The 12271-nt window shown below is 40.2% G+C and overlaps 1 protein-coding gene across 2 annotated transcripts in view; it reads left to right on the top strand.

The window, feature by feature from the left end:
• Positions 1-2043: 2043 nt before the first annotated feature.
• The window catches only part of LOC108576288 (furin-like protease 1), a 270700-nt gene continuing 260472 nt past the window's right edge, over positions 2044-12271 (top strand). For both annotated transcript variants that reach the window (XM_017939247.1, XM_017939244.1), the window contains exons 1-2: positions 2044-3042; positions 3206-3559. In XM_017939247.1, the coding sequence (XP_017794736.1) occupies positions 3401-3559 (159 nt within the window). In that variant the 5' untranslated portion in view covers positions 2044-3042; positions 3206-3400. The remainder of the gene's footprint in view (positions 3043-3205; positions 3560-12271) is intronic.

The raw sequence follows: 12271 nt of genomic DNA on the forward strand, positions 1-12271 counted from the left end.
AACGTAAATTGTATCACTTTTATTCGCATATTTGAATTTTTAGACGAGGCTCTTTCCTTGAGAATTTTTATTTCATAATTTCGTAATTGTTACCCCGAAGAGTAACACGAATTTTGTAATTCCGGTAATGCTTCGCGTTAATTAAGAAAATACATCAGCAACGTTTCCGAAAGAAATACTTTTCCATATTTTTGACTTAATAGAGAAGCTTTTGAATAACGTTAATTGATACGGATATTACAAATTTAGAGTGAAATAAATTGTATCACTTTTATTCGCATATTCTAATTTTTAAACGAGGTTCTTTCCCTGAGAATTTTTATTTCATAATTTTCATAGTTATTACCCGGAAGAACAACAGGTTTTTTAGTATCACACGTTTCAACAGTTCAATTACAAAGTTATTCCTTCAGTTCGTCTGTATTCGTTCAAAGACGCCGAAAGAAAACTGTGCAGTGTCATTTCGAACAATACTTAAACAAACTCTTTCTGAAACGCGCGAGACACACATCGGTAGCTTGTCAGGCTTGTTGAAAATAAAGGAAAGAAAAAAAAACGAAGAATGAAAAATCACATTTCCTTAGTAAATCGCTCATACGAAGGAAATCAGGTCGAGTTACACACTGAATGCAATTTTCCCAGTATGCCGTGTAACCATTTCAACGTGTATCGATCCTGTTTCTTTTCATTTGAAAATCTGACTCGTTCGAGCACTCTTCGACCATGAAGATGATGCAAGTTGCGTGAAGGTAGCCGATGAAAACACGAAACCCACCGAAAACTAACGAGAAATCCTTCGATCGCTTCGTTATCACAAAAATCCAAGTAGAATTTGTCTGTGCAATAAGATGGACGATTTTATTAAACAGTTTATCGTAACTACGAATAATCGTAGAGATAATGTATCCACGTTTAGCTTCGCGTGTTAAACTATAGCAATTAAAATCTAATCAGAGAGATGGACGCTGCTGCGCTCGCTGGACATTAGTTACGTCTCCATTGATATGCAAACAATGGTTTCACGTTTATGTCTTAGGTATTCACGTTTACCTCGGTGGACCATAATTAAAGCTTGATCGTGGCTAGTGCTATTTTATGGGAATACTTTTCCGCAACGGAAATGGAATGGCAAATGACCGGGTTTATTTCGCCTCGGAGTAATTGCTCTTCGTGGAATGAATTGTTGGTTCGTTCATTTTGGAATTTTTTTTAATTATGTCTCAATGGCTTCTCTTTCGAATATGTGACGCTCGGAAAAGCTGAGTGAAATCGGTGAAACGATATATATTTCGTTAATAACTGTTCCACTGTTCAGTTCTAAATTGATATGTTTGAAAAAAAATGAACGATCTTCGTGTAAAAGTTGTTTCGAGGAGCTAGATCTCCTCTGAGGTCTGAGAATGATACCTAACTTTGAAATTTTTTCTTTAAGAAGGTAATCGAGTCAATTGAAAATTTTTCATAACGGCTTATTAAGGTTTTTTAAATTTGATACGTAATTTTTTTTTATTACTATCTAAAGGCTATTTTCTGTGTTGTTTTCATACGGTCTTTATTTTATAACCGGTCATTCGAAGTACCGGTGCGATTAATTTGAATGATTTAATTTACAATTATACGATTTCTCCAAACCTCAGAGGTGGTCTAACTTAATTCCGCGTGAGACGTGTCAGTGGTTCGGTAATTGACGACACTCTTACTCTCCCATGTCCTAAATTATCAGAATATCTGACCCACGATTCCCAAAATGGTTTTCAGATCGCGGCTGGGCTAGTGACGAACGAAGAAGGATGAGTTAAAGCGGAACGCGAAGGAAGAACAAAGAGAGAGAGAGAGAGAGAAAGAAAGAGAGAGGCTGGGCACTCGCACTAGGCCGCGTCATCGACGAATTTTCCTAGGTATGCATCTAGCAGTGAGGATGCAGCGGTCGATGACGTGAATCGACCGAGTTTTCGGTCGATAACTGCGTGCCGCGACGCTGGCTGAATGGCTGGCCAACTATTTGGCTACTGTCGGAGGATTGTCTTGCCACGGTGTTGGATGCTCCACGTCTAAGTACGTTTCCTCCGTGACATTGTACGAACGATAAGAAGCTCTACGGTTCGCCGGTTCTACGCCCGAAATACTTGTCGATTCCGTGTTTCCATCGGTTCGGTATTCTCGAACGCTGTGTTCGCCTTACGGTTGAGAAAGTCAGTGATCCCATCGTCGTCTCCACGGACATTTTTTCCCTCCCCGCTCGTCGATCATCGCGGGTTCGATCGGCGTGTGTTCTGTTGCCTCCCACCACGTACGAATCCCACGAGTCTCGCTGAAGATAGATGAAGAAGAGAGTGAAGCGGGGTGAGGAAGAAGGCGGGAACAGGGAAGCGAGTAAGAGAGCGAGTAGTAGCGGCTCTTTGGAACAACAGCTTGTCGAAGGTCGTTGTCGATCCACGTAATCAAGAAGTTTCTTCCAGCTGAAGGCGAAGTAGAAGGGAGTAGTAGTGTGGTAGTGGTGGTAGCAGTAGTCGGAGCGAAGCGAAACGAAGTGGAAGGTGGGTTACTTTTTTAACATCGAACAGTTAAGTGCCCACTTTCTGCCAGAGGTTGGGACTCACGAGGCGCGGATGAAGGCAAAGTGGACGGTGAACGCGGAACGTCAGTTGGACGTAGACCATCGGCCTTGATCCAGAGAACAGAGAGGCCACGTGCATCGCGTACGCGAACCGCGACCGATTATTGGTATCACGAGGATCACGTCGGTTATCCCACCAACAACGGCCACATGACTTGACGATCGCCCCACCTACCGCTGTTCGTTCGGTTGAGCGAAGGCGGGCGACAGTGGCAGCAGGAACGTCACCGACGAGGGAACGACAACCAACGACAACGGCGACGACGACCGACGACACCAACGACCACGACCACGACGACGACGACCTGGACGTGGTGGAAAGAAGAACGCGGGCAGAGAGTAGTAGTCATCGGCGCGCGGTGTAGAGGCTACTTAACGAGTGACATAGGTCGCTGGTGGTTCAGTTGGCGGCAGTCGGTCTGCAGGTGCGAGGCACTCTGTTGTATCTTACCTTTTTTCTCTCTCTACCTCTATCTTTATCTCTCTATCTTTTTCTGTCTTTCTCTCTCTCTCTCTCTCTCTATCATCTTGTCTATTATCGTTTCTCGTTGGGCGTTTCGCTACAATAGGTTTGTTTCTATCGTGTAGTGCGATAGGTAGATAAGTGGGCCGTGTTGATCGTGGTGGCTGTGCTGGTGCCGTTGTTTGTTGTCGTTGTTCTTGTTATCTTCGCTGCCTCCTCCGCCGGTAGCAGTGGCGGTTTTGGTGGATAGTGGATAATAGTGTCGAGTGTGAAACTGGAGCCGCTAGTGGTAGCAGTTGCAGTCGAGAGGCAGAGCTATCATGTGCCCGCAGAGGATTTTCGGACTGGCCATCGTCGCGCTGGTGACTCTGGGTGGACGAGTGGCAGCCTATACGAATCAGTGGGCAGTGCACATCGGGGGAGGACCGGAAGTGGCCCAGCAGGTCGCGCAGGAACATGGATTTCAATATCTCGATAAGGTAAGAACACCTTCCCTTTCTTTTTTTTTCTTCTTCTCTAGGTCTTCTTCGAAATCTACGATAGTTCCAGGATAATTCGAGAAATATAGTCAATTCAAATTAATTTATCTGAAAATACTAAAATTTCTACGACTCTGGTCAGAATGACAAGTAAAATGTTCCGTTAATTTTGCAACCTACTTTATTTGAAAGTGAAGAATTAGGGTGAAAAATGGTCCGTTAGCGATTCTCTAAGAATGAATTTTTCTGTAACGAAAACGTGATCGAGAGATTCGATTCATGTCGGTATAAATGCAGAAACTTTTTGTAACTCTACTCGATCTATTTCCATAGTATTACACTGCTCTGTGTATCCTGGAATTATTAGCATTTATCGAATAACGCTCGGTGTACCGTTGATTCATAAATCATGAGACGCGACGCTCGGTACCGTGTTCCCTTCTCTGACATTAATTTTTGATTAAAACATGATTGACAAAAAGATCTGCCGCACGGTGACGCACGTGTGTGCATGCGCGAAATGACAAAGCGTGAAACAGGGAAGTACAGGCGAGGATTATTCTTCGCTCCGGTGATTCATTAAATGTATATTGATATTGTTGCAAAAGAAAAAGAAGCAACGTGATGCAATTCATTCTGAAAGATCTGTATAATACTTGCGAATAATTCGTAGACAAGAGAGTTTCAAGGATCTCGAGTACGGTATCTGCAAAGGTCAGGGTTTAGCGCTGCATATGTATCTGACCTAAATTACGTGATCCGGTTTCTTTATACGATCTTTCATTTTCGACTTTTATCTTGGCATTCGAACAATGCTGCTACACTTACTATCTCATCTCTGTTCAAACTTGCAGATTGTCCAATCTGACGGATTTTCGTGATCGATAGTTTATCTTAGATCAGGGCAGTCACGTGTCAGCTGCGTATAATAATATAATTAACAACATTCTATTCGATTTTTGCTCGTATCACTGTTGTTGCATTATCGATAGGTAAACAAGTGGCACGCTCGTTGGTAATTTTTCTCTCACGGATAATTAATTCGTGATGTAAAGTACTTACCGTAACCGTGCTCCTTTTTTTTTTTTCTTCTGCGATCTTCAGTTTCTCAGACTCGATTGCATAAGTCGAGATATAATTAATGGAAAATGGTAACAAGACGAGCTCTTCGTAGATCTATCTTTGTGCAAGCACTCGAAAAAAAATATTCAAACAAGCAAACGGCGAACGTTCTTCTATCTGCACTTCAATTAGCAATCTCTGTAAATCAAAGAGAGGAGAAAAATGCTCAAGAATGAAATCTGTCGCGAGTTTATTATGCCGAGACGAGTAGTATACCGTGGAACGTCGAAATTTTCGTTAATTTCACACACACACACACACACAGAGGAAACGAATTATTGTTCGTGGAATTTTTTTTCCACGATCGAAAGTTTTGCCTCGCAAGTCGAATCAGCCTTTGCTTCTTTTCCCGTTTCGCAATTTTTGTTTCTGCCGTGTAAGCAAATACGCGTTGCGTTCAATTTACCTGTATTATAACGTCGCTGTATACACACAGCTGTAACACGTCTTCGAGTTTCGAAATCATACGACGAATCAGCGCTTATCCCGCGTACAGATTGGTTTCAGATCGGTCTTGATATCACGGCTAGAAATCTTCGTGGTTTTCGCGATCAAAGTGTGAAGATCCCAAGAAGCGAGTCTCAATCATGCGAAGCTCATCTTTTCCCGTGACGTGTAATATTGCCTGGCTAGACGCGTACGGCGAGGAACATTTTCTACGTCTCTTTATAAAGCAACGACAATTTTTTACCTACTATCTCGAGATTCTTCTTTTTTATGCAATCTGCACTGTGTTGCGATAATTTCCCGCGAATTTTCCAACGACATGTTGACAATCTGTTCCAACATTTTCAGTCGACACTTCTCTACTCTGTAATTTTTTATTTGATATTTACTTTTGTTGTAGCTTTTTATATTACCACGTATTACAAAAATTGAACGAACATTCACGTTTTACATTCATATTACAAAAATTGAACGAAATATCTTAAATCGTTTACGATCACATGCGGCATTAATTCAAAACACATCGTCGCATTTATTCGTTTCTTCGAGTAACCGAATTTGTCACTTTTTTGTCAAATTGGCGGTTCTTGTTTTTCAAATAACGGGCCGAGTGGAATTTTGCAGGACAAAAATGTTTGCATTCGCAGTATCCTAATAACGAAATTCTCGACGTCGAAACGAGGGCGTAGAATTATCCCTGCGCATTTAATAAAAATGCTGCACTATTTCCTCGCAATTTTTATTTCCGCCAAAGCAGCTTTAGAACTGGGTCGCTTTTTAACTACTTTATGGGTTATTGCGATGTCGAGGGAAGTTTGACGAATCGACGTGGTGGAAGTTCGTTAATTTACATGTCGATCTTATTTTTTTTTTCCCTTTCTCCCCGTTGCCCCTCTTCTGCAGTTTGTTGTAAATTATAGGAACCTCGGAGGGGTTACGCCTTTCGTCGGCAAAATGACGAAAAGATCGTTACTTCACGTCGCCGTACCAGACGGAAATTAACCTTCGAGCGAGAATCGCCTTTCTGCCTAAATAGTTTTCATCGAGGCTCGTCCCTATCTCCGTTTTCCGCGTCAGTTCTCGTTCGATCGTGAAAGTTGAATATGAGCTGCACGATTCAGTGGAATGAAACATGGAATGAAACAAAACTCGAACGGTCGTTTCAATTCTGTAGGTAATCGCAACTTCCACAGTTGTCCCGTGATGGAAATAGTAGGAGGAGAGAAAAAGAAGAAAGGAAGAAAGAACGGGGCTTGAAACGAAGATTTCACTTGTGTATCTATCAGTTCGTTAGCTAAATCGTATAAATTTCGAGATCGAGCTGTTCCGTGTTTTATTGTTACGGAGGCTAATCTTTAGATGAGAACTGCGCGCATTCTCTATTGTCAGCGGTGAAGACAATATTCTTAGAACCGTGCACTTGGAACAATTGAATCCGCTTACAGGGCATGTTTTCAAACGATAACGCCCATTTTTCTGCATTCTTTACGCGGGTAGAAAATTCTCTCGCGGATGCAGCATTTCATTCGGTTTTTCCCACTTATCTCATTTAGATAGAAGCCGGCTGGGATGAGCTGTGTTGGTGCTAGAAATTGCGTAATAATTTCTTTCGAGGCATCTGTCACGGTGCTAATATGTATAGTGCATGTATGAAAACTGTGTAGATATGTGTAGTGGCTGTTTGTGAGTCTTGGGACACTTGCTGAAATTTACGGAATTTTACTGGAGTTTGTTGGAATTTTGTGAACTCTGTTGATATCTACCGTGATTTATTGAAATTTCTTGAAATTGAATTGTACTAATATTTGTTGGAATCTCTTGAAATTTGCTGAATTTCACCGAAGTCTACGAAAATCTACTGAATTCTGCAGAATTGTACTAAAATCTACGAAAGTCTACTCAAATCTGCTGAATTTTACAAAATAAAATTTTTAATAATGTCTACCAATTAAATTCTCTCTTAAAATCTCCTGAAAACTTTTGAAACCTGCTGAATTTTACTAAAGTCCACTGAAATCTCCTAAACTCCACCAAACTCTACCGAAATCTCCAAAATTTACTAAATCAAATTTTCAACAACGTCCAGCACTTAACTTCTTCTCTTAATCCTATTACAAAATATGCCACTATTTCACATGCCTCTATAGAAATGTCACCGTTATATCAGAAAACGGTAATGCAACGTGTTAAAACAAAGAGAGGAAACGCACGAGCGTGTACCTACTGTTTTTTTTTCTTCTTTTTTTTCATTAACAATTACGAAGATATAATTGGTGTTATTAACGAGGCCACGGTTTCATTTTTGTAAGCACGTAAACTTCCGGGTCCAATTGCTTTATCCTCCGTGATGCGAGTATTGCGGCAAATGAAATTTTGTTCATGCTTACCGTCACGTTAACTTCAATATACTCAAGCGACCTGCGTGATGGAGTATGTTTACTTATTTTTACAAACACATCGGCGGGCACACACGCCACACTGTGCACGCGCTCGCGGTTTTGTTCACCCGTGTCTTGCATGCAGCCTCTGTTTTTCAGAAGCAATTTACGTTACCTTAAATTTCCCGCCAGATGGTTCACTCTCCTAGTCAGATTTAAAAGAAAATTTAACGAAGGAACGAGTCGTTTTTCATTTTTCACTCGTTCAATTTGCGAAAGAGAAGTGCATAAGTATTTTTAGGTAAATTCGACGGGGTTTTTAGGTGCGAAATTGTACAGTTTTATTTGTCGTTCTGGGTAGGATATTTTTTTATGCGTTCTATTTGTGTGTTTTTTCGTTCGACTTTGGGTCAAAAAGGACCCAAATTTTTGACACGATGTTAAGGGAACATGAACTTGATAACAGCAAAAATGATTGAAAATATAAGAAGGCAGTGGGTCAAAAAAGACCCGAAGAACGCACTAGGGTTAAATAGGCTCAGAATAGGTCACACGAAGCTCAGACATTCGTATCGACTCTCTAAAATCAACCCTCCAATTTTTAATGCACGTAATTACCAAATTGTCAAATAACCCCGAAACATATTTTTCAAATCGTCCGCTCCAGATTCCAAATTAAAGCAACTTTCAATGAAAATCCCAGTGATCATCAGCATTTTCCTTCCTAAAGGACGTGATATTCCACAATAAAGTCTAATTTCCCGTAACATATTTCCTCCCTATCGTCGTCGCAAAATAAAAAAAGGGGAATACGTTTCTATTCCAGAAAATAATCACTGTACAGGCAAATTGTCAAAAATGATAGATTGGAGAGATTCTCATAGGTGGAGTATCGAAAGAACGATTAAATTTCGTGATATGCGTCATCAGAGATAACCAGCGAACGTTTCGTGTGTATTTAGTATTTGGTTTTACTATTTGCGTTACGAAGAGGGAAAAAGTGTCGACCTTCAGTGATAACGGGGTTTCCTAGAGACACGTTTCCACACGATCGTCATTTCTTTTGTTGTTACAACACGTCGTTTATCAACCGGAAAGGACATTTAATAAAAAGCTCGTTTCTTTGTTTCCTTTTTTCCCTTTCTCTCTGTGTTGTTGTCGTTGATGTTATTCATTCAAGCAGAATTGAAGTAGTTTCGCGGAAGTAACCGCATGAATTTATCGTTGGGCTATTATACGAGAGTTATGGTTATCGTGCAATTGTCCTTCGCTTAAGCGATTTCGCAACGAAGTTCAGTAATTATACATAATAGGGAGCCATATGTGCCGCGTAAAACAGAGTAAAACATGACATGAAACGCGCATTACTCTTCCTTTTCGAGAACCATTATGTTCGAGATAAGGCTCGATAACGACCACTGTGGAATTAATGCGAAAATAATTTCGATAAACGTTTATGTTTGTCTTCGTCTAAGTTGTACAGCGCGGTGAAATTTACGCTCGTTAATTGTTGATACAGACGATCGATCGATCGCGAAGCGTGTGTAATTTATCACAGCTGAAAGTTGCAGCGAACGAACGAGCGATCGATTGTTTAGCGCTATCAAGAACGCTCGTGTCCGGGATTAACCAAAAGTTAGGGAGTTCCCAGTTTTATCTTATTCTGCACGGGGAATAAACCGAAGAGGAATACATGTCTCCACACAGATTTTGTTGCGCTTGAAAAATCCCAGACAGTGTTTTCTTTGCCATTTTGGCTTCTTAGTTGCTTTATGGTTCTTTATTATTCGCACATAGAATGTTCAATACCTTCCAATAATTTACTTTTTACCTTCCAGAAATTTGAGGGCACAGAATGCACATAATCGGCGAAAATTTAGCGAATAAAATAATTCTCTATTTAGCATCTATTTTTTTTTTTTTGAATTATATTCATAAAAATCTGAATTTGCATAAAAATCCGCGGTCTGACGACAAGAATTTAACGTCAGTTCTAATTTTATTTTACGCATTTTCTCTCTTTTCCTGGAACATCGAATTTTTATTTAACCGTACTTACCGCCGTGGAAGTTTCTCCGGCAGAAAAGTTTATTGATGCATTTACGAAAGAACGTCCGGCTATTATAAAGCGATCTTAAAAATTCTTAAGGAACAGAAGGAAGGGATTTGTACAAATAGTTGAAAGCGGCGCGGTAATTTTCGAAGAAGTTTCCCGAGGAAAGAATTATTTCTCTAACAATAAGACCGTGTTGGAGGTTTCGTTCTCGAAGATGGTTCGCCGGTAAATTCCGTTCAGACGTGACAGCGGAAAATGATATTAGAGATGTTACTTTCGAGAGATGAAGATTTTACGAGGACGAAATAATATTAACGATAATTAAACAGCGCCTCCTGATTGTGCCGCGTAATTTCTGATTAATCGTCGTATTACTTGCAACGATAACATAGGAAGATCGTGGAGCCGGTGTAATTTCTTCGAAAATGCTAATAAGTGGCTTCCTTAAAGCGGAACTTCAATTGGAGGATCCGTGATTGTGATATTGCGATGGGAATTCTTACTTAATCTGATATCAGTGAAATTCGATTTCGAAATTATCTCCTTTTTTTTTTTTGCCAAAGTTTATGCATTTATACCAGTTTTTTAATATTCGCATTTTATGATACTTGGTTCTCATTTCGTATCTGCGTATCGTTTTATTGTCACACATAACTTCCGCGTAATCGATTTAACACGATTGGACGAGCGCCAATCGCATTAAATACCGTTAATTCTGAAACAATGTTAAGCCGGGATTCGAATACACGAGGCTAAAATTCATTTAGAAAATCAGATAACGATAAGCAGAGGCGAGTCTTAAACTCTTCGCATTGCGATTTACATTCTGTAGCAAAAGAGATTTCTCAATTAGCGAGTTACTTTTTAAAAATTGGAGAGGAAAACTGAAAGTTACATTTATGTCCTCTGAACAAAATTCAAATTTTTCATTTGGTATTTGCACGTGAAAAAAATTCCCAAAGTTCGCCTATTTTTAGACGCCTCGGGGCGACGCGACGTGTCCCTTTAAATATTATGCAATTGGTACAAATTGTGTACGTTGTAGTAATGATCGAAGTTCGTGAAGTGACGGAGAACGGTTCGTTTGTACGAGTGGATGAAACAATTCGGTGTCCCTTCTCGATTGCCGTTCGATCGATTGTCGATCGTGAATGGAAAGGGAAAAGAAGTTAGACCGGGTCGTTTTGTCTTGAATTACGTTACCTGGATTTTTCTTCCTTTTGCTTGTTGCTCACCCGTGATGACACGCGGGACTCCTTCCTAGGAAAGAAGTAACAAAGTTCCACCGGGGGAGGAATAGATCCTTTCGTGTAAGTCCGGATTTCCAGGCGAGTCTTTCAGAGCGATTTTACCAAACGCAACATTTCACTGGATTATCGTCGCGCGAGATTACACTTTCGGGGTGCGCCTTAGAACTCCTCACCGGCGAATTTTTGCGTGTCTCGAATTTGTGATCGGCCGGGGCCTGTCTGTTTGTCGGCGAAAGCCGACCTCTGAAGGCTTACGGCACAGGATGAAAAACAATCATTTCGAAATCCTTCCGAATTGACGTGGCTTTTGTTAACGATGGATACGTCGAGAATAAATGGACGGAGAATATTTTGCGTCACGTTTTCTTTATTTTACGGAGGGTGACTGGGCGTGCGATGTAATTTTCCTTTGCGCTGTAAATCTGACGTTCACTTTGAAAACATTCGAAGCGATGTTAAACAGCGAGTATGAAAAATATTTGTGTATTCTTAGAAGAAGACCTAGACGTAATTTTTTTGAATTCAAACGATTTTCGTCTGATTTTTAGAAATTACACGAAAGTATGTAAAGCCTTACAAATTTTTCGAAATTTAGTAAATTTCTAAGCATCCGATAGAAATTTGCAAAGATTGAAATTATTATAGTTGAGAGGATTATTATGAAAATTAAAGGAAAAGAACTGGATTTGGAAAGTTCAACTGTCTAGAAGGGGTATTTAAAGTGCGGTTCTCTATAAATTGTTGCAACAAAGGAAAAAGGTCTGGAACTCACGGTTAGGCTTATCTACACTTCGCGCTGCGCTACATTTCAATTAATAAACCAAATGGGAGCAGTCTGTATCAGTTAACGTACAATAATAGCTCGGTTCTAATGAATGAAAACACACAGACGCGAATATTCAAATTAACAATAAAACAGTAATTCGAAAAAATAAAGCACGATACAGTAGAACACGTCACACCTTGCGAGAAACATCGTTCGTCGTCAACTGAAAATAGATGAACAATTCACGTTTAATTACGTCTCGCGGAATAATAAAATTCGCAAAAAACTTCCTCTTTCGCGAGGAATTCTCTATATTTTCCAACCGTGCTAACTCCAGCGGATATTAGCTGAATGAAACATTTTTTTATAGCAAGCACACGGTAAATATTGGAAATATTCTTTTTCCGAGCAGCCCGTTTAGTATCGTATCTAGCAATTTTTCGAATACATTTTATTGACGTCACTTGCAATATCTGTTCGTACATGTTTCTCGTATCTGTGTACATACATACTCCGTTATATGCCAGAATATGACACATCGACACGGTGTATCGTGTAACACATTAAGCAAAAAGGTGTTGCATTGTTCGAGATACATGCGTCGAAGTGAAATCGCGAGCGTAACATGTGTTCGGTACGAATGAATGGTTCGAGGACCCTCGAGAAGCATTGCGTTCTCAATGATCCTAGCAG

The sequence above is a fragment of the Habropoda laboriosa genome, unplaced genomic scaffold (assembly GCF_001263275.1).
Source record: "Habropoda laboriosa isolate 0110345459 unplaced genomic scaffold, ASM126327v1 scaffold212, whole genome shotgun sequence".
NCBI classification, from domain to species: domain Eukaryota; kingdom Metazoa; phylum Arthropoda; class Insecta; order Hymenoptera; family Apidae; genus Habropoda; species Habropoda laboriosa.